The sequence below is a fragment of the Balaenoptera physalus genome (assembly GCF_965194825.1).
Source record: "Balaenoptera physalus genome assembly, chromosome: 2".
NCBI lineage: Eukaryota > Metazoa > Chordata > Mammalia > Artiodactyla > Balaenopteridae > Balaenoptera > Balaenoptera physalus.
Window position 1 is genome coordinate 167544073 of NC_138883.1, and position 27619 is coordinate 167571691.

Below are 27619 nucleotides of genomic sequence, written 5' to 3' on the forward strand. Positions count from 1 at the left end.
CTCATGGTAGCTCTTGATTATGAAAAGTGCAATCCAAAAGACAGTACTCTGAGGACTTGGCAGAGAAGTTCTATGCCCATCCCTGAAATGTGCCAGAACACCCTGCACTCTGCCAACTGTGATTACACTTGGCATTAATTGAAGATGCTGAGAGCTATAAGCCTTCCTGAGTTTAGCCACCTGGAGCAGATTAAAATCTGGGTCCCGCCGGTGAGGAGGTTTGAGGGATTGGGAATACAAGGCTGTTTTAATCTTTTCCAAGTCAGGCTGTTTAGAAATATCCATACATCAAATGTTCATGGATCTCATACAATTTCCTTCTCACAGGAGAATTCAATCACCAGTAACACTAAGTGGGATTAACTTGTGGTGGAGAGCCATCTGGAGAGAGAGAATTCACCTTCCCCTGTAAATATGTTCAGAGATTTACCACCATGGTTTTGAAGAAGTTGCTGAAGGTGCTCAAAGCTACAAATGATATTTCCTCTGAAAGCCTTGTTCAGTTGACCCAGTGAAATTAAAATGCAATTGAAGGAAAATCTAGTCCTTCCTTTGTGCTTCAATATTCCTCCGCCGCAGGAGGGTGATACCAGGATTTCAAGGACTGGCTTGAGGTCTTGCAAAGATATGATGAAAAGCCAGTGGAAACTGTCCTGAAACTGTATTGCCTAGATAAAGAGAAAGGCTCATGAAAAGGAAAGTGAGCAGAGGGAGGGACTAACAGGGAAATTACTAGGAGTCAGAATTCAGCTCTCTGGATCATGCTAGAGATAAGGGCTGCTCCCTTGAAGAACCCAGAAACGAATATAGATTAGTCTTAGAAAGTAGAGGACCCAGAGAAGCACAGAAGGCAGAGAAAGCCTTCATATTTTAATGGGAGAAAATGAATTAGCATAGTCAGAGGATAGAGAGAAGATGGCCCAGGAGGTCAAAGGCCAACCTCAAGTTCCCTGGGCCAACCCAGGTCATCTGAAATGATGCCAGTCTTCAGAGCCGTAAGAATGTCAGTCCTCTGGAAGAGGAGCTGAACCTCAGTGAAAAAAGTAAGTGCCAGCCATACCAATCTGACCTCAAAACCTCTGTGATATGGGGGCAAAATCAGATCAGGAAAATAACAGATTATTTAAAAATTGGTTTTATTAAATACTTACTATCTTCACTATTAAAATTACTGACAAACTAGACACATAGTATCTTCTTCAATTTGTAAGTCTATTATGATACAAACAATAGTGAAGCCATTAAAATTATGATACATTGATTTTGAACAATATCCATAAGCCTCTAGACTCATTTGGTGAGGCTAGCGTAAGTTTGATATTTAAACCAGGCCATGGCACCGTGAGAAAGGAAAACTATAAAGTCAACTCAGTTTTGAAGATAAATGTGAAAATCATAAGTTAAATATTGGCAAACTGTCTAAAAATGTGTAAAAAAAATACATAATGACTAAGTTGGGTTGATCTCAAGATTTCAGTGATGGCTTAACATTAGTAGAAAGTCTATTAATGTAATGCTCTACATTAACATAGTAAAAGAGAAAGGACATATGGTCATCTCACTAGATACTGGAAAGCCAATGAATAAATTTCAACACTCATTCATGACAAAAACTCTTAGTAAACTAGGAATAGAAGGGAACATCTACATCCTAGTAAAGATTACCAAAAATCTACAATAAATATCATGCATACTGGAGAAATGTTAGAAGCATTTCCTTTAGAGTCAGGAACAAAAAAAGGATGCCTGCTTTCACTACATCTATTCGAAGTTTATTGGAAGTCCAAGCCAGCACAATTAGAAATAAAAGATATAAGAACTGGAAAGAAAGAAAGATGATCTAATGATAAGATTGTTTTCATAAAAAATTCAAGAAACTCTTCAAGACAAACTGTGGAATATAAGAGGAGGATTTGTCAATCTTACTGGATAAAATATCAATGTACTAAAACAGCATTCAAATACACCAGCAACAAATAATTAGAAATTAGAACATGAAATGAAACACACACAATAGCAACAAAAGTTACAAGTTTTCTACGAATAAATCTAACAAAAGATGGGCAACTCCTCTCTCAATAATAACATAAAACTGAAGAAAAATATAAAATAAAACCTAAATAAATGAAAAGCTACATTACTTTAATAAATATTATCAAAAATAGAAATTGCTCTTTAACTTGTAAATTCAATAATTCAACACAATTTCAACCAACACTTCAATAGAGGTTTTTTTATTCTCCTTTTTTGGCCGCGCTGCGCGGCATGGGGGATCTTAGTTCCCTGACCAGGGATTAAACCCATGCCCCCTGCAGTGGAAGTGCGGAGTCTCAACCACTGGACCACCAGGGAAGCTCCATCAATAAAGTTGTTTTTATGCAACTAAATTTCACATGTAAGGTGAAATTTATTTCATTTGGATGAATGAAGAGCCAAGAAAAGCCAATACATTTTTGAAGAAGGGAGAATTATATTTGCCAGATAGTAAGGTTTAATATAAAATTATAGTATTAAAACAGTGTGGTATTGGTACAGGGATAGACAAAGAGGCTAATGGAACAGACTTTTAAATAAATAGTTTAATAAATGGACATTTAATAAATGGCTCTGACAATTGTCTCTCCATGTAGAAAAAGACAAAATTAGACCCTTACCTCACACTATACACAAAAATTAATTTCAGGTGGACTAAAAACTTAAAAGTGAAAATGAAAACTGTAAGCTTTAGAAGATAACACAAGAGAATATCATTATTATGTAAAATCCATTAAAAGAAATAAAATAGATTTTAAAAATCCATACAGGTAAAATGTTAAAACAGGGCTTCCCTGGTAGAACAGTGGTTAAGAATCTGCCTGCCAATGCAGGGGACACGGGTTCGAGCCCTGGTCCGGGAAGATCCCACATGCCACGGAGCAACTAAGCCCGTGCACCACAACTATTGAGCCTGCACTCTAGAGCCCATGAGCCACAACCACTGAAGTTCGTGCGCCTAGAGCCCGTGCTCCGCAACAAGAAAAGCCACCGCAATGAGAAGCCCGTGCACCGCAACGAAGAGTAGCCCCCGCTCGCTGCAACTAGAAAAAGCCTGCACGCAGCAACGAAGACAGAACACAGCCAAAAATAAATAAAAACCAAAAATTTTTAAATGAATAAAATCTATCTTTAAAAAATGAAACAAAATAAAATAAAATGTTCAAACAAAATATTGAGTAAGAAAAGCAAGTTGGAAAGAATGCATACATTTTGATGATAATAGTGTGTACCGTTTGTACAAAATTATAAACACACACATATGGGAACAAACACAGTAAAAGAACATAAGCAAACTGTAAAGGTAGATAAATCTGACTACTTAAAAATTAAAACTTCTGTACAAAAGATATCATGAGCAAAGTAAAAATCAAATTCACATAATGGGAGAAAATAATTAAAACCCATACAATCATCAAATAATTGGTATGCATAATAATAAAGAATTCCAACACAGCTGTAACAAAAAGAGAAACATCTAAAAGAAAAAGAGACAAGAATGCATACAATTCACAAAAATTGTGAATTGGTGGCTATTAAGCATCTGAAAAGATTCTCAACCCCATTAACCATCAGGGAAATGAAAATTAGAAATCAGTGAAACCCTATTGTGCATCCATCATATTGGCAAGAATTAGTAAATCTCATAACATCAAATACTGGTGAAGATGCGGGGAAATGGACTCATGCACATTGTAGGTACCACCACTTTGAAGAGCAATTGATGAAGTCCAAGGAAAGCTGAAGATGCATTATTCTTTGATCCAGTAGTTCCACTTCTACATGTCTATTCTAAAGTAATCTTGGGTGAACAAGGAGGTTTGTACAAAGTCGTTCATTTGTAGCATGGTAACATGGTTTGTAACAGCTGAAGAATGAAAACATCCTACTGTCTCTAAGTAGAATAATGGATATCCTCAGGTTTGTCAATACAATGCATTCTACACAGCAGTTAAAATGAATGAAGTAGATCTAAACCTGTCTGTCTGTCTATCTATCTACGGCAATAAATCTTTAAAAACCAAAATACTGAATAATAAAATCAAGTTGTAAAAACATACTGACAGATTTTAAAACACAGTAAACAACACTTAAACTGTTTTAGAATACAGTCATCTGTATCCTATCAGTGATTCCCCCCAGGGGACATTTGGCAATGTCACAACTGGAGGAGGATGCTACTGGCATCTAGTGGGTAGAAGTCAGAAATGCTGCTAAACATCCTGCAAGGCATTGCCCAACCATCCCCTCACCCTCAATAAAGAATTATTTGACTCCAAATGTCTAAAGGACTGAGTTTGAGAAATCTTGCTCTAGAGCCATCCTATCCAAATTATATAAATGAGAATGGGGGATTGAGGCAGGAGTATATTCTTCAAAAAAAAAAGAAAGAAAGAAAGAGAGAGTATAGTTCAGGGAAAAGGGAAGTAATTAAAACATATCAACTACAGTATGTGTGAAAAAGACGGAAAGAATACACATCAAAACATTCTCAGTAATGATTTCTGAGATAGTGTTCAAGAATTGTATTGTGTATACTTCTATTTTCTAATTTATCTAAAAGGAATACGAAGCATTGGTGAAATTAAAAATCATTTGAAGAGAAAAATAAAAAAAAAATCTTTCACCAAAAAAGTTTTCTTCCAAAATTTTATGCTTCAGATCAATTTCATAGCGCATATTTTTACGTTATTTTTCTTAAGTATTAACTATTTTGTGTTCTACTTTTTCCCACTGGCATTATTTCATATAGATCATTCCATAAACCCAGATAATCTTTATATTTGAAGTTTTAAGGGCTATATGATGTTTCATTGTATTACTTTGTCAAGAGTTACTTAGCCATTTCCTAGCTGCTAATGATTTTGGATCCTTCTATTATTATGAAAAGCATAAACATCTTTGCAAAAATCGAGTGTTTCTCTTTATTGAATTCTTTCCCTGGGATTTGCTCCCAGGAGTGGATTTGCCACATGGAAGGATATAATGAATTCTGTGATGCTTGGTACATGTTGTCAGATTTCTTTCCAGAAAAATTATTCCACTATTTCTACAAGCAATGCATGAGTATACTTGAGTCTCCAAAGCACTGTTAACTTTGGTTTAAAAAAAAAAAAAAACCTATTATTAATTTAATATGTAGGAGGTAGTATACTGGACTCTTTTAATTTGCAATTCTTTAATTATTAGGGAAGCTAAACATTTTCCCAAGCGATTGTACACTATTTGTAGTTTCCCTTGTGCAAACCATCTCCTCATATCCTTTAACCATCTGTCCAGTCAGACTTGAGTATTGTCCAAATAGATAATATTAATTTTCCTTAAATTCATAATAGTAAATGTTTGTAGGTTATTACAGTGTTCCCCCTGTTGTTTTCCTATTTATTTATTCAATTTGGGACTGTGATGGTTAATTTTACGGGTCAACTTGACTGGGCCACCAGATACTCAGATAACTGGTTAAACGTTATTTGGATGTATCTGTGAGGGTGTTTCTGGAAGAGAGGAGCATTGGTGGATTCTGTAAAGCTGGTGGTCCTCCCCAGAATGGAAGGGGAAACAACCACTTTGGAAAACATTTTGGTAGTTTTAAAAAGTTACACTTACCTTATGACCTAGCCATTCCATTTCCAGTTATTTACCCAAGAGAAAGCAAAGCACATGTCCATGTAAATGAGACAGGCTGGGACCTGGGACCCTTTGCTGTAGTGCTTGCACCTGGACAAACTTTCTCCTCCAGAAACAAAATACAAAGAAACTATAAGGGAGTAAATTTAACTGTGAGTTGGGGCAAATTATGAACAACACATACAAAAAGACCAAAAACACAACTGCCACGTCTGAGGAGCTGGAAGCAAAAGCAGGATGCTGCACAGGCCCCCTGCACACAGCACCACCAAAGGGGCGGCCAGCCCACCCAAGCCACCCCTCCAGCACAGCCCCTGGACCCGCCACCTACCCTCACCCCACATAAGGAAACAGCTTGCCCTGCCTCAGGAAGCGAGCAAGGGAACCTGTTACTTGTTTTCGCTCCCTCATGTTGCAGTATGAGTCCCAATAGAGCCTTGCCTGAGTTTCTTGTCTGGCCTCTTATCAATTTCTATTGATTAAGGAGTCCAAGAACTCTGGTCAGTGACACACAGATTTGCACAGAAATGTTCCCAGCAGGTTTACTTCTAATAAGGAAAAATTGGGAATGATAATGTCTATCAACAGGTGACTAGGTAAACACATTGTTGTATATCTATAAATGGAATAGTACTCAGCACCAACAAGGAATGAACAGTTGTTACATGCAAGAACAGGAAGGGCTGTCAAATTAGTTATTCTGAGTGAAAGAAGCCAGACAAAATAAAAAATGGTTCCACTTATGTGCAACTCAAGAAAAAGCAAACTAATCTATAGTTCCATTTATAAACAATTCTAGAAAATGCAAACTAAAACAGATCAGTGGGGTGGGGGGAGAGGGCATGGGGAGTAGAGTGGGAATGGGTACTGTGAGGTGGGACCAGGGGAAGAGCCTGCAAGGGGAGAGCCAGGTTTGGGGGAGCAGCGCAGGGAGGTAGGCGGTACATGGGCCGAGGGGGCCAAAGAAGGCCAAGGGGAGACGGTAGGGGCAGAAGCAGGAAGCGGTTAGGAGGAGGAAAGCGGGAAGGGCAGGAGTGGGGTAAGGAGCACAGCGCAGTGTGGTGCTTGGAGACCGGACAGGAGGGGAGGTGAGAGGAGGCGGAGCGGAGCATCGAAGACGTGGGCGGGTCCTGCGGGCGTGGGCGGGTCCTGTGGCGTGGGCCCCGCCGGGTCGCGTACGGCATCATGGCGCGCTTCCTCTGTGTGCTCAGGAGCCTTCCTTTCCGAGAAGTGCCCGGGTGGGGGGTGCGGGGCCGAGCGGGCCGGGGCGGCCTCGGCGCGAGTACCGGACCTGGGGACGCAGGTAGGACGCGGGCCTCGCAGGCCCCGCCGCCACCTCCCGGCTTTCGGTTTCCATTCACTTGCCAGGACTTGGGAGCCCGTCTGCTGGTTCTGGACCTGGCGCTTACTTTCTCGGGAAGCTCCTTCGGGACGCCCCTGCCCGCCCACCTCCTGCCTTCTGCGACAGCTGGTTGTAAATTGGCAGGGGCGGGGAGTGGGGGGGGAGGTCACTGACCCCTGTAAGGATTTGTGTAAAGGTATTGGTCCTCTCTCCAAACGTGCACACACTTTTTTTTTTTTTGCATAAAATGTTATGCTCTAGAGCCGGGCCTCAAGGTGTTGGCTCAGCAGCCCACCCCGCACGCTCTCTGCTGCAGTGGCCCCTGCTCTGTTATACTGTCCCCCTTCTCCAGTTATGTCTGCTGCTTTTCGCGTCTGAGAAGCAGGCGGTTCAGACTTTGCATGCCTGTGGATCTGCTCCCTGACCTGCTCTATTTCTGTGTTTCCAGGACCCAGGGAAACATGTGGACTAATAATCCACACCTCCTTTAACCTGATAACCATCGTTAGTCAATGGCTGTGATACAGACTAGGGAAAAGCGTATTTTCTACAAAATGCCTTTGGCTGCTCTGTGGGACTGGGGCACGTTTACATTTCATCCTTTAGTACGGAGTCACTTGTGGAGACGTGCGTTAGCTGGCACTATATTTCAGGCCTATTTCAGGGGAATCTAGTGCCTCGTGTCCATTGGCTTTCTGGGCAGATGCCTAGCCATCCCATCTCTGAATCCATTTGTTATGTGTCCATTGAAGACATTTAAAGCTACATATCTGTGCTGAAAATGTACCCAGTCACTTGGAATTCTTTTTATCCCCTTAAGTTTTCAAAATGCTGTGTTAAATAAATAAAAGCCCTGGCAGTGTGCAGTGGGAACTGATCCAACATGACTTGGGGCCATGGCCTTCAGAACCGCTTGGTGTCTCTAGTCAGCCAATCTCATTATTTGTTCTCTGCCTACTCTGTGCCAAGCAATGGTTTCCTGAGAACCACAGGTGATGGAAACATCACAGCTGTGCGCTGGAGCTCTTCTCATTCCCGTTTATAGGGTGGTGGTTTCAGCAGAAATTTGTCCTTCATGTTTGTACTTGGTGCTGTCAGAAACAGCCTAATGAATCGCCCTGGAATCTGAGGTTCTTCAGCAACGTTAAAATTTGGCCAGACACCAATACAGTAACTGCTAACTTATCAGACACCCCCTCCTGGGAATTCCTTCTAAGGAAATAATTCTAAAGAAGAACAGAGTTATATATGCAGAGATGTCTTTAACAGTACTCTTAAGAACTAGAAACTGGCTCTAACCCAAACGTCCATCAGTTAAGGAATGCTTAAGTAAACCATGAAAGTTCAATTCAACAAACTAGTAGGCAACCACTGAGAATGACGGGCAGGTACTAGTTTCGTGGTTAAGGGGGTTTCAGAGTCGACAGTGTCAATCACTGACCCTGTGTCTTTGGGCACGTCTTGAACTTGGTACCCTGAAGCCTGTTTTTTTCTTCTATAAAATAAGGATAGTGATAATGGTAGGGTTGTTTTACAGAATAAATGAAAAAAAACCTAAAAACATTTTATCACAATATTGGTGCTTAGTAGGTATACAATAAGCATTTGTTATAATTACATAAGAAATGGAAAGGTTAAAAGTGCAGCTGCATTTAACCCTGTGTTGTGGACTTGGGGCCTTGTTTATATATTGGCCTAGTTATCCACGTTGTGGGGAGGACTAGTGAGACATAAACAAGTACAGAGGTTTGCTGACGGGGAAACATTTTATAGCCTATACATTTTATCACTTATAGCCAATTATCACACAAGCATTGTACATGTGCTTTTAGCAGTAAACTTAAAGCCAGCAGTGACACACCTCATAAGTCATTATACTCTGTGATAACTAGGCAATTTTTTCCATCCTGAACATTGGGGTCAAAAATGTGGTTTGAAGCAAAACAGTAGCTTTCCACTAGAATTCTTTAAATTTCTTACCCAGTTCAGCAGTATGATCTGAAAGTTACCATACGTTTTCCATATAATTTAACATGCTAAATAATCCTAGTTACTTTAATATTTCTTCTGAGATGTCTAGGGGCCCTTTGGAATACTCGAAGTTAGCTTGAGAAAGAAACTTACAATCTGTTATCAAAAGCACCTCAATATTCCTGGATAATTTTGTTCTCTTAACAGGGAGAAAGAAAACCTAATTCCAGTTTTGTACCAGCTTACTATTAATAACAAAGGTCATTTACCTAGTTAAATCCAATCTAATCTTTTTTTTTTTTTTTTTTTTTTGGCTGCATTGGGTCTTTGTTGCAGTGCACGGGGTTTCTCTAGTTTCAACGAGCGGGGGCTACTCTTTGTTGCGGTGCGCGACCTTCTCATTGCAGTGGCTTCTTTTGTTGCAGAGCAGGGGCTCCAGGCACGCAGGCTTCAGTAGTTGTGGCACACAGGCTCTAGAGCGCACGCTCAGTAGTTATGGCTCACAGGCTTAATTGCTCCGTGGCATGTGGGATCTTCCCGGACCAGGGCTTGAACCGTGTTCCCTGCATTGGCAGGCAGGTTCTTAACCACTGCGCCACCAGGGAAGCCCGCAATCTAATCTTAATCACTCCTTCAATGTACGAAATTCTTTTCTCAAAATTCCCTTTTTTCACAAACCTTTTATCACTTTTTGTATCCATATGATTTGTCCCTTTTTTTTGCCCACCCAAAAACAACCAACTGTAGGACAAATTATTATCCTCATTTTTCCTCAACAAATATATCTCCATTCTTTATACCTTCTCTTGCCGACAACACATATCCTACTTGCTTTCCACACCGAAATGCTTCCCTTATCATTTTTAGTAGCTTTAATTACATATTACAATTTTTAACCCTTAAAAGCCTTAACAAAACCAAGAAACAAGTAATTGAACTGTTATACCAGCATTTACTGAGTGGCAAACTTAAGAACATATTCCATAACCTCTAAAAACTTAACATTTTTCTCATAGCATAATTTCTCTTTAATGTGGTACAAGATGTGTGTTTAATAAACCCAAACATCTTTTGAAGTTTTACCATTTAACCCAAGGCTGAAGTCTCAGGCAAAGTGGGCTGTGTTTGTATTTCAAGGACATGATAAGAGTTAACTTCAAGTTTTCTCCTATGCATATTTTTGTTCTCTCAGGGTCAGAATTCTGAAAACAGTATTTTATCAAGCCAGCTTTCTCTAACTGCATATGCAAAAAGAAGCGGTTTTGGAATTTCAAAAGAGTTTCATCTTATCCATTCTTCTCCAGAGTATAAAGAATACTGTTGTCATATATTGTTAAAAAAAATTATCTTCCTTTTTCTTTAGTCGTAATCTCATAGCTAAAATTTTTCTAATGAATTGAACCTGACCTTCCCATTTTACAAAAGACAGCAAAGATACCAATCACACAAATGAAATACACACTCACATACCAGAAGACAGAACTGTCACAATCCTCCAAGACAGTGACCCATGTGGAGTCCCAAACAAACACTTACCCAACACAAAGGGTCCTCGACAGTAGACACACGTCAGAACCAACTGGCAAAATGCCCAAATGACACACTCAGTGCTCACAAATAGCCCTCAGTGTCAGACACGTCAGAACCAATTGGCAAAATACGCAGATAGCACTTCGTGCTCAAAAGAGAAGTCGGCCCGCCTGCACACCCGTGGACTTACTTGGTCATGGAGCTCGTCAGTTTGTCCAGCATGTTTCCGTTCCACCAAGGAAAAGCGTACGTTGACAGCCAGTGCCAAGCAGGGGAGAAACAGGGAGAATCCCCCAAACACGTGGTTTCGGCAGCTGCTAGGAGCGTCCCCCCAAAGCCCCCCTCTCGGGGCCACCGAGCCTCGAGCAGCGGCTCCTCACAGCCATCCCGGCGCGTCGTCATGGCGGCTCTGCTCGGGAAAACCCCGGGAGCCAGATGTCGCGAGAGTACAGCAGCCCCAGGTTGAGAGCCAGAAACTGTAACCGGAAGTGGGATCGGGCTGCTCGCCGCTCTAAAGCCAATAAGGAGGCCGGGTTGGTGGGAAGGAAAGTTTGCTTTATTTCAGAGGCCGGCAGCCTGGCGGGGGAGGGGCAGAGGCCTGTCCAAAGGCCGACTCCCCGCACTGACAATCAGTGGGCAAGAGCTTTTATAGATGCGGGGAGGGGGCTACACGCAGAAACAGCGCAGTCAGCTCTGACAGTCATCTTGACGTTGGTCATCGGTGGTCTGATCAGCGTCATCTTGATTGTTTTAAGTACAGTTAATCTTCAGTTCCAGGGTCAATTTGTTCCCATTTCTTTAAGGCCAGCTCTCAGAATTGTAGCAGCTTATGTCATGGTTACAGTCTGGTCATCATGTAGTTAACTTCTTCCACCTGGTGGAGGGGGTTTAAGTATCTGTAAGACAGCTCAAAGGATATGGCTCAGAATGTTATCTATAGCCCTTGAGGAGGAACTAAAGGTCCTTGACTATACTTAATGACAAAAGTATTATTATTTAGTCTTGTTGGACTGTTTTCCTTTGTTTCTGCATTTTCTCACTTCTCTGATTAAACTTATTCTTTGGCTAAAGTTTTTCCACAGACAAAAGGCAGACTGAGGACATGGGGGGCAAGCACCATAGGGTCCTGCTCTGTTTCACTAGGACACTGCGTTCTTGTGGTTTCCTTCCCACCTCTCTGCTTGTCCCCGTTTCTTCAACCTGCATATTGCGGAGAGCCTCAGGGTCCAGCCCTCAGGCCTCTCTGTTCTGTCTACACTCACTGACTTGGGGATCTTCCAGTCCCCAAGATAAATAACATCTGAAGACTGAGGGGTTGCAAAGTTATATTTTCATCCTAGACCTCTCTTGGAACTCTAAATCCATGTGTCCAACTGCCTACTTGACATCTCCACTTGAATATCTGATTGGCATTTTTAAAGTTAACAAATTCAAAACCAAGTTCCCAAACCTACTCCTCCTGTAGTCTTCCCCCATCTTTCAGAGCCCAGAAGCTGTGGAGTATGACCCTTGGCCCTTTGCTTTCTCTTACCTCCACATCTGACCCATCAGCAGATCCCCCGGCTCTACCATCAGACTGTGTCCAGCGTCTCGCTACTTCTTAGCCACTCTCCTGCTGCCACCCTGATCCAGGTTTCCACGTCTCAGCCAGATTAATGTAGCCTCTGTAATGGTTCCCCTGCTTCAGACTTTACCCTGATTCAAATATTTTTTTAGTATATCTACCACTGATCCTTTTAAAATATGTTAGATCATGTCATGCCTCTGCTAACCTTCCAATGACTTCCAAACTCACTCAGAACATAAGCCATTGTCCTTACAATAGCCTTCAAGGCCCTAAATGATCTGGACCCCATCATCTGTCTGCTGTCCCTTGTACTAACCTTCCCTGCTGACTCCACCTCCGTTGCTCTGGCCTCCTTGCTGTTCATCAGACACGCCAGGCACACCCAGCCTGGTGCCCCTCTTGCCTGCAGTGCTCTTCTCCTAGGTATTCACGTTGTGTGTTTGTTCATTTCCTTCAACTCTTTGCTGAAATGTCGCCTTCTTAATAAGGCCTTCCCTCATTATTTTAAATTGTGTGTGTGTGTATGCACACAAATACATACACACACATTCTCACACTCTCTAATCTCCTTTGTGATTTTTGAAAAAATCATCTAAAGTTTTACATTCTTAGTTACTTTACCTCAACTCCATAAGGGCGGCGATTCTTGCCTGTTTTCTTTACGTTTGTATCCCCAGCATCTAGAATAGTGTCTGGCATATAGTAGGTGCTCTGTAAATATGACCAAATGAATGAAGAAATGAATATTTATCAAATGCCAAGGCACTGATAAATAGGGGTACACTGAACAAAGACACAGTTTTTTCAGACTTTCAGCTTCTAGTTGAATGAGACATCCAGACAGATTAACCTGCGCTTGTCATGTCTATCATGGAAGCACTGAGGGCCGTGAGAACCCAGAGGAGGAGCTTGCAACCCAGACTTAGGGGATCAGGGAATATTTCTTGGAGAAGATAACATGTAAACTGAGATCAGAGATTGGAGACTTCGGTTTCTGTCCTGGCATGTAAGGATCTTAGAAGTCTTCACTCCATCTTAACAACAAGTAAAAAGCTAAACAAACTATGATATCTTCTGGGGGAACTCAGAGGACCACAGTTGAGAGGGACTGGAGCATAGTAGAAGGGAGAAGTTGGAAGTGGTAAGCAGGGCCAACCATGAAGAGCCTTGGAAGTCACATCAAGGAGTTTGGAATTTATCTTGAGGGTATCATGTCACATTGAACAGTTTCGGGCAGTGAGGAAAAGAAGCGGTCGGAATAGGGGAGGGCATACAAATTAGAAAAAAACCTGTAATAATCTTTGCTGGAGGTAATGGTGGCCTGATCCAAGGTAGTTGCAGAGGGGTGAGAATGAGCAGATCCTAGAGTTATTTAGGAAGTAGAACCAACAGGCTTGGTGCAAGGGCAAGGGAAGAGTCATGGATGATGGCCTGGCTTTCTGGTTTGAAACATGGAATTGATGAGCTGGAGCACATGAGAGGAGGACCAGATTTGGGTTGGGGTGGAGGAGATACATGAAATTCTTTTGTTTGGGACGGGCCTAGTGGAGATATCCGGGTGTGGATTGTGTATGGATCCGGTACTCAGCAGAGAGATCTAGGATGGAGGGAAAAAATAGGTTGGGAGTCTCATCATGTAGATGGTACTTTAAGGATAAAATCTCCCAGGGTGGGGGAGGGGGTGTGGAGGGATGATAGAAGAAAGCCTAAGACAGACAGACTCCTCTAAAGAACACCAGTATTCAAGGATGGCTTGAGGAAGGGGAGCTGAGAAAGGATGCTGAGAGGGAGGAACTGGAGAGACAGGAGGATTTAGTGTCATGCAAGCTGAGGGATTAGACTCTACCAGAAAGAGAGAATGTCTAGTGTCACTTCTATGGAGAAGTAGATGGGATGAGGATGAAGTGTTCCTGGGTGTCCCTAAGAAGTCCTGCTGAGCTCTCTGAGAGCAGACCAGTGCAGCACGTCCCACCCAGAGGCACATGATGTCAGCTGGCCCCACTGTCAGTGATGCTAGCCTTGCTTACTTGGTTGAGGTGGTGATTTCTAGACTTTTCCATTGTAAAGGTACATTTTCTTACTTGTAAAATTAATAATTTGAGGGATCACATTTTGAAAATGTGTAACTATTCCATTCTTCAACAGTCTTTTTACCCAGGGGTTTTAGAATTCCCTGATGATTCTTGCTTGAATCCGTCTATTATTTTAGCGATTGCAAAAATGGTGATTTTAAAAATTTCATCATTCCTTCTCCCTTTATTACTTGGCATTCTGCATAATAACTCTGAAAGTCACTAAGCAGTAATAATTATCACATAAATACATTTTGCTTTGCTCCCCAGAAGCTGAGTTCCTGAAAAATTTGTGTGTAACTGAGCAATATTTCCATAGGAATATTTCAGAGGTATATTTCCATTGGAAAAAAAGAAATCCCTGTGGCCTTATAAAAAGTATTTAAGAAAGGACACCTTCTAATATATTTAACAGATAAAAACCCTTAAATAAAATGTAGACAACCATAAGCAGTCAATAATATATAATACTGAAAATACCATATTGTGCAGTATTATGAACTCGTGATGAAGACACAAGTCTTCTCTTGCTGAGAGATTATTTAGGACTTTCTTTTTTGTAACCAAAAATGAAATTCAGCTACGATTTTCTGACATGTTTGTTATGTGGGTGGTGACATCACAGGTATTTAACATTTCATCTTCAGTGCTGTGGTCAAGTTACTAACCCTTTGGGCCTTATTTTCTCCTTTGTAAGTTGAGGTGTAAGCAGATGATAAGGTCCTTTCATAGTCTTAACGTTGGATGATTAAAACGTTTGGATGATTAAAACGTTTATTTATTATAATATACATTAGGCTTCCTACCTCCCTTTGGCTAAAGTTATTTTGTTTACACTCACTGGAAAAAAAGTTGTAAGATAGAAGCTGAAGGGAGCAGAAGAAAGGAAGACAAAAGTGGGAAAAAAACCATGAAGCATGATAATAGATTATGGTAGGTCTCAGTTTCCCGTTCAGGAGTATGTGCTATAGGAGTCTCTTATTTTTTCCACACAAAAAGAATTTTTAATAAAAGACTTCCCTTGACAAACAAAATCAGAGATATCTTTATAAACCAGCAAGGAAGAGGGGTTTAATAACCCACTGGCTCCACGATCTTTTCTCTCCAATCACTCAGCTACTCCCAGCTGTATCCTGACAGGAAACACTCCTTTGAACGTAGTAATAGAAGAAAGATGAATGTCTACCCTTAGTAACCCAAGGAGAATTTATTCTACCTTATTTCATATTTCAGCTGCCTCTTATCTTCTGTGCCCCAGCAGGACTGGAAAACTGGCTCTCTACTTATTACTCATTTCTTATTAAACTAATGAGTCAATTACAGTATTTTGTACCTGAGCTTTCTGGTCTCTGTGAAGAAGGAAAAGGTGGAAGGGGGAGGGGAAGGGATGGCGTGTTTTGCTGGGAGATGGTGCACTTTAGGAGAGAGGCTAGGGAAGAAAAGGTCATTGTGCCTTACTGGGTTTTTTCCATGCAAAATATATTTTAATAATATAGAAATATATTAAAGTCCTTAACTTGATCAAAGACATCATTTGAAAGTCAGTAGCACCCATCTTATAATTTGCAATTTGTCGACCATTGCCATTAAATAAATTCTTATACCGTAGTTATTTTGAGATCCCAAACAATGCAATGAAATACGAAAAACAATTAAAAATATAAATATTTGTAGTAAAGGCATGACTCTAATTCTTTGGGGAAATAACTAAATTTTCTTAGACAAATCCAAGGAAGTCAACCTCAGCACTCTGGGCCTTGCTGTTTTAATTTTTTTTAATTCCTATTTAACAACACAGGGTCCCTTACAAAGCGGAAGCCGGTTCTCTCCAAGAGTGAGTGGCAGAAGAAGCTGACTCCAGAGCAGTTCCATGTCACAAGAGAAAAAGGGACGGAACCGGTAAGCTACACCGATCGACAGTTTCTGAGTAGATGTGTTGGGGGCAGGGCAGGACAGGTTGGAATCTATCTCGCTACAAAACCTAACTCATCCTCTGCTCTGAGAATCTGGTGCCTTTCATTGCTCTCCTTCTTCGGCCATGAATATCCATCCAGTTGTGCAAACCAGAATCCTTCCTCTGGACACACTGCCCTGCGTCGCCTCTCCCACCCATTCTGCCTCCTAAATGACCTTCCCATCACTCGGCTTCTCTCCGCTGCTCTCACCTGCAGGCTGGTCCAGGCTCCCACCAGCCCTGGCTTGCGTGCATTTGCCTCCAGCTGCTCTCCTCACAGCTTCCCTTGCTCCCCACCTTGCCATTCTCCGTATGGCTGCCAAAGAGATCTTTTGAAAACAGATCTGACCACATCACCCCCTGCTCGAAATTCTTCAGTGGCTTCCCACTGCTTTCAAAGTAAAGAGAAAAGTTGAAAAGTGGCTAATAAGGCCCTAAAGGCTCTTGCCCCTACCTCCCACCCCTGTCCTCAGATCTGGCCACTTTTCCCCCTGGTCACTGCACTCCGGCCACACTGTCCTCTTTCAGCTCTCAGACCCTGGGCTTCCCCTCCGTTCAGGCCCTTTCACCCCATGTCCTCCCCCACCACCAACACCCCGACCCATTCAAACCTACCTTTCAGCTCTCAGCCCCACTCTCACTCCCACAGGGAAGCCTTTCCTCAGCCCCGATGGGTTTGCTTTTACCAATACTTTCTCTTCTTAGCACTTGCCATCCTTGGTATACCCCAGCACATAACATGGTGCCTGCAGATAACAGGCACTCAAAAAATAAACCGTGGTGACTGTCGCATGACTGCAGGCCACGAGGGGGACACGTTATTGAAGCTGCCTTCAGTAATCTCAGCTTTCTTTCATTTCCTGAGAGAACAGCCCTCAGTGGTTCCTCATTATAGTATGTACCATGTTTACTGTGCTGCATTTCCCAACAAGTAGTCTGTCTTAGTCCCAAATATGACCACTGGAATATAGTTATTGAACCAGGTTATTAGATATTTTCATTGGTGAAGCAGACCCCACAGAGTGGACCACAGCGCAGCGGTTTCAAAAGTTGTAGAATATTTATATCTTTGAACTTAGCAGTCCCTGCAAAATTCAGGTAAGCTGTCCGTGTGCTATGGCTGTATAACCGTGGTCTCACCCTCAACTTCACCACCGATGCTAAAGCCGTTAGACAGACCAGCAGATCCCAATAGATTCTGGTGAAATACTGGTATTTTTGAAAACTTCCTGTGGGTGGGATTTTAATAAAGGCTTCCAGCATTGGATACACACTAGGTTTTCAAGTAAATACTGGAATGAACAAGTGAGAAGCCCTAAATAAGTGGTAGGACTTGTATAAAACTGGGGAGGAAGGGTAAGAGGGCAGACAGAGGAAATCAGGTGAGGAGGCGGAGGAGAGATGTCATTTCATAAAATACGTCGGCTAAGCATTCTTTTATGGTTGATTTTTTTTTTTTAACTTACTGTGCTACCAGTTCCCTGTCACTTCCTCTGCCCACTGTCCCTGCAATGACAGAATTATATTTTGAATATTATCAGGCTGTCCAGATCGCATGAGTAGGCTGTTCTAGATCACCTTCAGGTCTGGGCAGCCCTTTGGCATGTGTGTCTCATCAGCCCAGGTAGGGAGGATGCGAAACTTCCTCTTCATTCCAGATGCCCATTCATGCCAGCGTTGGGTACAGGTCTTCGAGGGGACAGGCCAGAAAAAGACCAGCTCACCACTGTTTGGATGTCTGCAGCCAAGTTCAGGGTTTTTAAAGAGGGAAAACATCCAAGTGTGCTGAGATGGTGGGCTCAGTAGGTTAATTTGAAATTGTCCATTATGCAGCTCCCTGAAAATGTGCTGTTAATCCTACCACGAGGAATGTGAATGTTTGACCTGTGGATTTGTCGAGGTGGGACGTCTAGAGAGGACCAAGGAGGCTGCTTGTTTCCTGAGTCAGCTCTGGGACTCGGTGACCCACCCGGTGCCTCAGCTTCTCTCCATAAAATGGGACAGCACCTGCCACGAGCCACTGCTTGTAGATTTTCACACTAGGCTCGTGCAAGAGTTTCTTTTTCTTGACATTCCTTTGACAGAGGAGATGACGAAAGGAATTGGGCAAAAATAGCCTTTTTTTTTTTCAAACAATGAGATCAGTTTACAAAATAACATTTTAAAAAATTAGTCTTGGCTCACTCATTGCCTCAAGTCTCCTTGTGTTCCTCTCGGAACCTGCAAACTCCTTAAGCCACGATTAACGTGGTAATTTCATCTAAGTAGTAACTTAGGCCCTGCGAGAATCTAGCTCATTATTTAGCATTTATTAAGTATGCAGTGTCCTAAACACCACGTGAAGCATATTAAAGGCACAACCCTAATCTCACTGAGCTTTGCTTTTTATGTATCTAAATCCTGTCTTTAATTGGAGATTTCAAAGTGTTTTAGACAGTGGACTAGATTCCTGTTGTATTAACTCTTTTGAAATGGTGACCGAGATCTTACACAATCCAGAGGCGCGGTTCTCTCGCTTTTTCACAGGCTTTGATGTTCTTGGGTGAAAGGTGCTATATAAATACAAAGCATTATTAATGTCATAATTTGAATATTTGGCACAATAAAGGCCGGTCGTAAACAAGCCTGTAGGCTTCTTCACTGGGCGCATTGTAATTTTCTCTCCAGTGATATTTGCACTTTGTCAAATTAGTACAAAAATTCCTTTATTGGGAGACTTAATCTTGGATTTGGATCTGCTGTATCATGTCCTGCCGGAATTATGAGAAACCTGAACCTGATGTATCTCATTTGCTTTCAGCCTTTCAGTGGGATCTACCTGAATAACAAGGAATCAGGAATGTATCACTGTGTGTGCTGTGACAGCCCACTCTTCAGGTGAGATAAAGATCAAAAGGTACCGAAGGAGAGTAAGCCTCTAAATTCATACATCTCTGTCTCCTGGGGCCTTGGATAAATACATACCCATGATGTTTTTAATCGCCCTTCTCATTTGGCCTGGTTGCTATAAGGAGGGCTGTTCATTTAAGATTCTTGCCTATCTTGATTATTTCTAGTGTTTAGAGCATTAACTTCTTAGCCTATATTCTTTCTTTCTGTATCCGCAAGAAACAGCTAAAAACAAAACAAACTTGGTGGGCACCTTAAGATAAAGCTATTAGAGGTTTTTTCCTGGGAAAGTATTTAAATAAATCTAAACCATAATGGTATTTGCTTGGCCATGTGATTAAAACTGTATCTCTCCCAGGGAGAAATGGGTTTATAATTTAATTTAGAAAATGTAGAATTTTATGAGGATAGATTCCCCACAGTGCTTGACAGTAGTGAATGCCATGCCCTCTTCTATGTAGCTAAAAGTAAATTTAATTGTCCCTTGATTTCAAAGCCTCTTTTAAGTCAATCAGGATCTGAAATCTCTCCACAAAGGCTTTTTTGTTTAGACATGCAGGAAACAGTCTAAAAAAAGTAGATTCGATGAAGAAGAAAGGAAAACATCTTTGAAGTCCTGTTTTTCAGAACTTCAAAGATGTTTTCCTTTCTTTTGCATCAACCCTAAATTGGTTTAGAATAAAATATAAATCAAGCCAGCTCTGTGAATCTTCCATTAGGCAGTGCTTCATTATGTGCTTTGGGCTTTGAGCAGACTGGGCTTTCCTAGGCTGCTAATGTGGGCTGAATTTGGAAAGCCAGACCCAGCCTGCAAGGATGAGGAACGATTAGGATTGATTTTCCTTCATGCTCACGGAAGGGCAGGCCTTTGTCCGGATTCATTCACTCTGTCGGTGGCTGGTGAGGAGATAGCAGAGGTGGCAGTCAGGGGAATTCCCTGGCAGTCCAGTGGTTAGGACTCCTTGCTCTCACTGCCAAGGGCCTGGGTTCAATCCCTGGTTGGGGAGCTAAGATCCCACAAGCCTTGCAGCATGGCCAAAAAATAAATAAATAAATAATAAAATAAATCTTTAAAAAAAAAAAAAAAAGAAAAGACGGCAGTCAAGCTGAGATGGCCTGGGGGAAGCTAGGAACAGTAAAATGGTTGTATATTTCTGAACCATTAGTTATTTTTTGACCTTTGGTTCTATTAAAAGGGAAAAGTGGGACCTTGAGATGGCCACACTGCTTTTAGCCAAAGAACCCGTGTTGTAAAAGTATAAAGCACGGCCTTGTGACTATGCATTAACCAGCCAGATGTTCTGTTTCCATCTTTCGACTGTGAAGGCAAAAGATGTGAGGTCATCTTTGCAAGAGCATGTTCCTTCCTACATTTGAGTCTTTGTTTTTTAACTTCATTGGCGTTCCAGTTTCTGTACCTGTAAAGATGACATTCTCTTCCTACCCAATGCCCAGCCAGGTTCTGTCAGGAAATCACAGAATGTTGGGTGCAGGTAGGGACCGGAGAGACCAGAGCAAAAAACTCTGTCTAGTAGAACTTTCTATGATGATGGAAATGTTCTGTATCTGTTCCATCCACTTCGGTGGCCACCAATCACACATGGCTGTTGAGCACTTGAAATGCGGCTGATGCGGCTGAAAAACTGAATTTTTAATTTTATTTCATTTAAAATAATTTTAAATAATTTAAACTTGAAAGGCCACATGTGACCAGTAGCTACTGTATTAGCACAGTGCTCGTCCAAATTAAGGAAGCTGAGTGACCATCCCCAAAGCAGCCAAGACTAATGAGAATACCAGCCAGTTCCCCAAAAGCCCTTTCATCAAGTGGCCAGTTTAATGACCTGCCAACCTGTTTGTTTCTTTTTAATCATTTAGTTTTAGTTGCAGTTTCCATTTTCATTTCTTAAGGACTTTTGAGTTTGTTCCATTTTTTTTCCTCCCGCTGCTGCTGCTGCTGCAGCTGAGACTGAGAAAAATAAGAATATATTCATAAGAATCTTTTATGTTCCAGAATGTACTCTTATTAAAGATGCATTTATTTATAGGCGAGACAGTGTAGTACAGTGGCTAAGCCTGTAGATGTACATCCTGGCTTCATTGCTGTGTGACCTCAGGCAAGTTTCTTAACCTCTCTGTGCCTCAGTTTCCCCACCTGTAACATGAGCACGCTAGTAGTACTGAATTCATAAAGTTGTTGGGAGGATTAACTGAGTTATGAGTTAATACATGTGAAAGCACCAGAGCAATGCCTCACACATGCCAAGCACTGGATACATGTTAGCAATGAGACATTCTTAGAGACAGATCCTTCTTAGGGCCATATACATGAATGTGTCTTTGATAATGAGGAACTCCTGAGAATTTCTTCTAATTAATGAGAATCTATAAATGAAGACTATATTCCTGACGGTGCTTCCCATTCAGGAGGGTGGCTAGCTGTAGGGATTCTTGTTTGACCTCTCATTTTCCCTCTCTCTCTGTCCCCAGTCTCCAGCCTCAGTAACACAGAGCAGGAGTAGAAAAGAAAGAAACATTCCTTCAAATGCTTGTACAGAGTCAAAACCAGGTGAAAAGTCAACTAAACAGTTAAGGAATCAAGTGGATGAGGGATTACTGTCTCTTGGCTGCTGGGCTCCTTGCTGCCTGCACACTTCCCTTCAGGCCAAACCAGTATGGTGCACATTCTGGGGGAGACAACTCAGAGACATTTAATCCAGGGTTTCCAAGTCAAGAGCGCTCTCGGGATTTTATCACTCCCCTGGGGACTCCAGGCTGTTGCTTCCTTAACCTTGGAATTTTGTGACTTTGCCCCTCCCCTGCTTCCTCTATTCCCCTCCCTTCTCCTCCCCCTGCCCCCCCCCCAACACTGATTCTGAAAGTGTTTATTAAAATCTACTGTGAGATCACATGTTTCATGGTCATAAATCTTGGAACAGAAGGAAACTGAGAGCCTGATGTTAGTTCCCTTTTTACAGAATATCCTGACATCCTACGTGTTAATACTAAGTAACATTGTTAACCTTTTGTGTGCTCCCATTCCTTCAAAGGAAGGAAAATTCTTCTACCATGAGGGTTGTCAGTTATCACCAAGTGCCTCTGCTGCTGTTTTGGGGGCTGTGGAATTTCCAGAAATGAAGATTAAAAACAAAGCAAATAAACATATAACAAAACTAAACAAAAGAAGCACCTCTAAGAGTACATGACTAAAGATGGTCCAGAATGGCTTTAGTTTCTCAAGGGAGGGCCTTACAATCTGCTAATCATTTAAATATGTATATTGGAATTTCTAATTCACCTTAATATTTAAGTTTTCACTCTTAAATGATATATGATGGGCCTCTCATATTACCTGGTAAATCTCCAGATTCTGTAAATTGCATCAATAAAACTTTTATTGTTTCCCATAAAATGTTTTAAGTGACTTTTTATTAGTCTTAGATTCATTCATTAAAAAAATTATTATATTCATAATTCTCCATCAAAATTCCTTTAATGATCACTAGTTTATATATAATGTTCAGTGTGGAAAAGCTATGATTAAAAGATACTTAAAATGTTTTTCCCTGGACCAAAGTAGCTCAGATGAATATTTTTGAACCCTTGGAAAACAAAAAGGGTTGCAGAGAACCCAATCTGAATGTGCAGACACTTCTAATTGGACCCACAGCTGCTCAAATTTCATGGATACCTGTTACTACTACTAATAATGATATTTAAAAAATAATAGCTACTGACTTAAGTACCACGTGTCTGACACTATGCAAAAAACAGTAAACGTAGAAAGCATCTCAGTTAATCCTCTCAGGAACCCCATGAAATAACAATGCCATTACGATTCCGAAGATCAGGACACAGAGGCTTTGCCAAGGTTGCATAGACATAACAGACAGAGCCTGGCTTCACACCCGAGTCTCTCAGAAGTCAACCTCAGAGCTATACCTGAGTTCCTGGGATCTTTTCAGGTCTCTTCGAGGTGCTCCCTTTTGCAACTGCGTATCCGCGAGACCACATCCTCTTCCTACACTTCAGTCGAAACAGCATTGCAGCAGATTGAATGCACGAGCACATATAAAGAGTCAATTGTCATTTTTTTTTAAGCTAGACAGTAAAGAGATTTACAAAGTTAGAAAACAGTGCAACTCTTCGCACTAAATGTTTGTTTCAGTTTGGAAAATAGAATTATTGTTGTAAGAATAGGTTATTTATGTTAGCATGTAATGCATTTATTATTTTTAAAAAATAATTTAATGCATATATGTTTTTAAAATTCTCACTTATAATTTCTAATTTGTTAAGTATTGATAGACAAAACTCATGTAAACAAAAGTTCTCAGAGATCCTCAGTAATTTTGTAGTACAGAGGGGTCCCAAGACCGGAACGTTTGAGTCTCTTCTTACACGAGACTCTTTCTGCTGGGGTTCGTGCTCTAAACTGAACTTCCTTCTGTGCTCATAGTCTAGGGATTTGATTATTTGCCACTTTTCCCCCCTCTTTACTCAGTTTTTGGTGTTGTTGGGTTTTTTTGGCAGAATTTACAATTCATTTCTTGTCTCTCCTCCTCAGACGGAGCCATTTCCCTGCCATTTAAAATTTGTTTTCCTAGTGTGAGTCAAGGGAGTCATTCAAAGCACTTAGAGACTGAGCCTCTGATGAGTAGACTTGCTTGTTGCCCTCCTCCTCCTCTTGCCGGCTCCTCTGCCACCACCGCCCCCCCCCCCAGCATCATTCGTCCCTGTGGCGCTTCCCCAGGAAGGTCCCTGCACTGCGGTGATGACTCTGGGTGCCCAGGCTGATGTATCACCACTTGCTCCACAGCACAGCTCCTTAAACCCTCAGAGCATCTCTATAACGTAGATGTGATTATCCGCATGTTACAGATGAGAAAACTGAGGCTTGGAGAGAATAAGCAGCCTGTCCAATTTCACACAGCTAAGAAGTGACAGAGGCAGCTCTTGAACCCCTGAAGGCAGTCAGGCTTTGAATTTAGATAACCCGAAGTTCCGGTGGCTGAAGACGGCTGTTTCATCAGTTCTCACGCTTCTCTGATACGCTAACCTCACGATGCCCTCCTTCGACCGCTGTTATTTCATTTCGATTTCCCCCTTTCCTACGTTTAGAACACAGGGATTTGATCTGTTTCCTAACGTGCAACAGTTCACAAAGCTCCTCATGTTTTTAGTCCTTGAGCGGGATGACTTCGACATCCCATCATCCCGTTGAGAGGGATGCCTTCGACATCAAAAGAACAAAAAATCTTTGACCTGATAAGACAGCGTCTTTAATAGTGGAGATGCAGTGGGCAGATTCCTGTGGAACCAGTGGTTCACGGAACTGGCCTTGGGATCTGGCAGAGGAGAAGGGAATCGAATCGTGCTTGGTAGAAAAATGATTCGGGGCATAAAATGTTCCTTGTATGGTAATAGCAGCCTTCACAGCTGTAGTGTCATGATGTCTAACACAGCTCTGAGAAAAAGTACTGCTCGGGCACCGGATGGCCTTCGTTTTCTGAGGCTCACGGGACGTCTGGCTCTGATGAGAGTGACACAGGGATCCTGCGACGTGTGGACACCTCGTTGGGACCAGCTCGCACAGAGGTCGTCTGCAAGCAGGTGGGTGTCTTTGTTTTCTCTGATTTGTTTTCCCCAGTGCCGCCCCAAATGCCGCAGAGAGCTCACTTGTCCTTGCATATCTGGTGTGACGGCCCGGAGCACTTTTGTCACGGAAGCACCTTGGGTTTCTCCCGTGCTGCTGGTCCCTACCTCCCATCACTCCAGGCACCGCACACCCGAGAAGGAGCCTTTCCTGGTTCAAGCCTTGCAGAGATGGGAGCAGAGCAAGGGTCTGAAAGAGAGAGCTGGCCCTTTACATTCTGTTGCACAGGGACAATCAGCAGGAAGGCCGAGCCTGGCTGGCGTCCCTACGCCCCCTTCTCACTCTGCAGCGTGTCAGCAACCGGCGGAGCGGCGCTGCAGGTGACATCAGCACGTTATTCCTCCTGTGAGCTTGGTAGGAGAGAGTGGCTTAAATCCAGACAGCATATTCACGTAGATATCCTTGGGTGCTCAAATGTTCTGGTTTTGTAAGCAGATAAATATAGCTTAGTCTTGTCTTCAGTAAAAAACAATAATAATACACTGGCTACAAGATTACCGAGTGCTCACCCAGGGACGGTGTTAGTGCTTTAAATGTGTCGTATCAGTGAATCATCACATCTCTATTACGTAGGTATAATTATCATCCCCATTTTATAGATGAGTAAATCAAGGCCTAAGTTAAATCACTTGCTCACATTCTCACTGATAAAGGAGAGAGCTATTTACCACTACTGTGCTCTGCATCCTTTCATTTCTTAATCAAATTCTGGTACAATAGACTTTTTCCCCACACCAGTGTCAAAAACTCGAGTGGGGCGGCCATGTGGGATTCATGTGTCTGGTTTTACATAAAGAGCCTTGTCCCAGTTGAGGAATGACAGAGGCTTCTCTCCTTGCAGTGCGAAGCTCACCTTGGCCATGTGTTTCCTGATGGACCTGGGCCTACTGGTCAGAGGTTTTGCATCAACAGTGTGGCACTCAAGTTCAAACCAAGCAAACACTGACTACCTCCAAGAGTCCCCTTCCCTCGCCACTCCCTCATTTCCAAACTCAATTTTCATAATTTATGTGAATGGCTAGTTTTATTACCTACTAAACCAGGCTAAGTTTGCTGCTATCACCAAGCAAGTCACACCTTCTCTAACTTACTACCTGGAGTCAGCTCAACCCTGGCTCTAGCTTTGACTGGAATTTCACAAAATGACAGAGGGGCAACCGTTTCCATTAAATCGACTTCTGTGGGCTTTGCTTGGACCAGAGGGCATGACTCTTTGGGGACATTTGGAGGCTGATGGACAAACCAAAGAATTCCTACAAAACCACCCTGAACGTTCCATTGCAGTTAAGTTCTTCATGGACATATATAGGTGAGAGATCAAGTGAAAAGAGGAAGGAAAATATGGGGTTAGGGCTTCCCTGGTGGCGCAGTGGTTGAGAATCTGCCTGCCAATGCAGGGGACACGGGTTCGAGCCCTGGTCTGGGAAGATCCCACATGCCACGGAGCACCTGGGCCCGTGAGCCACGATTACTGAGCCTGCGCATCTGGAGCCTGTGCTCCGCAACAAGAGAGGCCGCGATAGTGAGAGGCCCGCGCACCGCGATGAAGAGTGGCCCCCGCTTGCCGCAACTAGAGAAAGCCCTCACACAGAAACGAAGACCCAACATAGCCAAAAACAAATAAATAAATTAATTAAAAAAAAAAAAAAAAGAAAATATGGGGTTAGACTAATTCACAGTCCCAGCATGGAAAGAAGCAACGAGGAGGAGGGTTGTGGATGAGCCGTGCTTTGGGGGATCCACGGGATGCATGATATTTTTTTCAAAACTTTAGACTGTTTTGAACATTCCAGTTCCAGCTTCTCTATGGGCAACTTAAGTTTCAATGGGAGTTTGCTAGATTTCAGTGATAATGAATACAAGTGGCTACAAAGTTAAACTTTAATTTAGTTCAAATAAAATATTTACTAAAATCTGTTTGCTTTTTATCTAAGTCTGTGAATTTGCTCATTTATAAAAATGACTAAATCAAATGCCAAAAAATAATTAGTTCACGTGGTAGTAGGTGTTTGGTTACACCAATGCTGATAGCAACTCAAGTGTTTTTTACAAATTGAGTCTTGAATAATTTGTTACTGAAAGTGTTTAAATCATTTTCTTTGAGACTTTATGGACAGAAAGGAGGCTTAAGTATTCTATTTTTCTCTTTATTACTGTGTTATGCATTATGACCTCTTCTTCTAGTACTTACCCTGGAAATCACAACATCCATCCTTAACTTATTACCGTCATACTAAAATTATTAATTTTTTCTACTTTTCCAAGAATGTTAACCTTAGAACACTTTAACTTCATTAACATCCTCTCATATTTTGTGTTACTATTGTCATGTATTTAATTTTATATACATATAAACCCCACAAATCATTGTTAGTGTATATGTTGATATTCATTTATGTTTACCTACATATTTGCTGTTTCTGTTGCTCTTTATTTCTTCCTGAAATCCCATGTTTCCTTGTGGGATTTTTTTTTCTTCTGCTTGAAGAACTCTTTTTTCTTTTAGTTCATGATTTCTCATGATGAATCTTCTCAGTTTTTATTGGCAAGAAAATGTATTTATTCGCCTTTCATTTTTTTAAAGCTTTATTGAGGTACAATTGATATATTTAAAAATTGCACATATTTAATGTATACCTTTGGGTCTCCTTTTATTTTTGAAGAATCCTTTTCCCTGGACATAGAATTCTAATTTGGAGAAATTTTATTTGGACATTTTACAGTTTCATTCAATTGTCTTATGGCTTCTATAGTTTCTCCTGAGAAATCAGCTGTCAGTGCAATTGTTGCTCCTCTGAAGGTAATGTGTTCCCCTCCCCCCACAACTGTTTCTGTGATTTTCTCTTTTTATTTGATTTTCAGCAGTTTGTAATGTGCCCTGGTGTGGTTGTCTTTGTATTTATTGTGCTTGGGGTTCACAGAGCTCTTTGAATCTTAGGTTGATACTTTCATCAGTTTTGTTATTATCTCTTTCTTT

General features: G+C 41.7%; 1 protein-coding gene and 1 long non-coding RNA gene across 3 annotated transcripts; one reads left to right on the forward strand and one right to left on the reverse strand.

The window, feature by feature from the left end:
- The first annotated feature begins 6806 nt into the window (after positions 1 to 6806).
- On the forward strand, positions 6807 to 26559 carry MSRB2 (methionine sulfoxide reductase B2). Its single transcript, XM_082449888.1, has 5 exons — positions 6807 to 6964; positions 15942 to 16042; positions 18898 to 18974; positions 24452 to 24599; positions 25484 to 26559. The coding sequence occupies exons 1-5, from the start codon at positions 6847 to 6849 to the stop codon at positions 25586 to 25588; spliced, it is 549 nt and encodes a 182-aa protein (XP_082306014.1). The 5' UTR covers positions 6807 to 6846; the 3' UTR covers positions 25589 to 26559.
- LOC309655045 lies at positions 10046 to 23857 on the reverse strand. 2 transcript variants are annotated; one of them, XR_014260576.1, is made up of 2 exons: positions 22929 to 23857; positions 10046 to 12782 (listed from the first exon to the last, which is right to left on the reverse strand). It is a non-coding gene; the product is annotated as an uncharacterized lncRNA (long non-coding RNA). The 2 variants fall into 2 exon arrangements; XR_014260577.1 differs by lacking the exon at positions 22929 to 23857 and adding an exon at positions 16309 to 18888.
- Positions 26560 to 27619: the final 1060 nt, after the last annotated feature.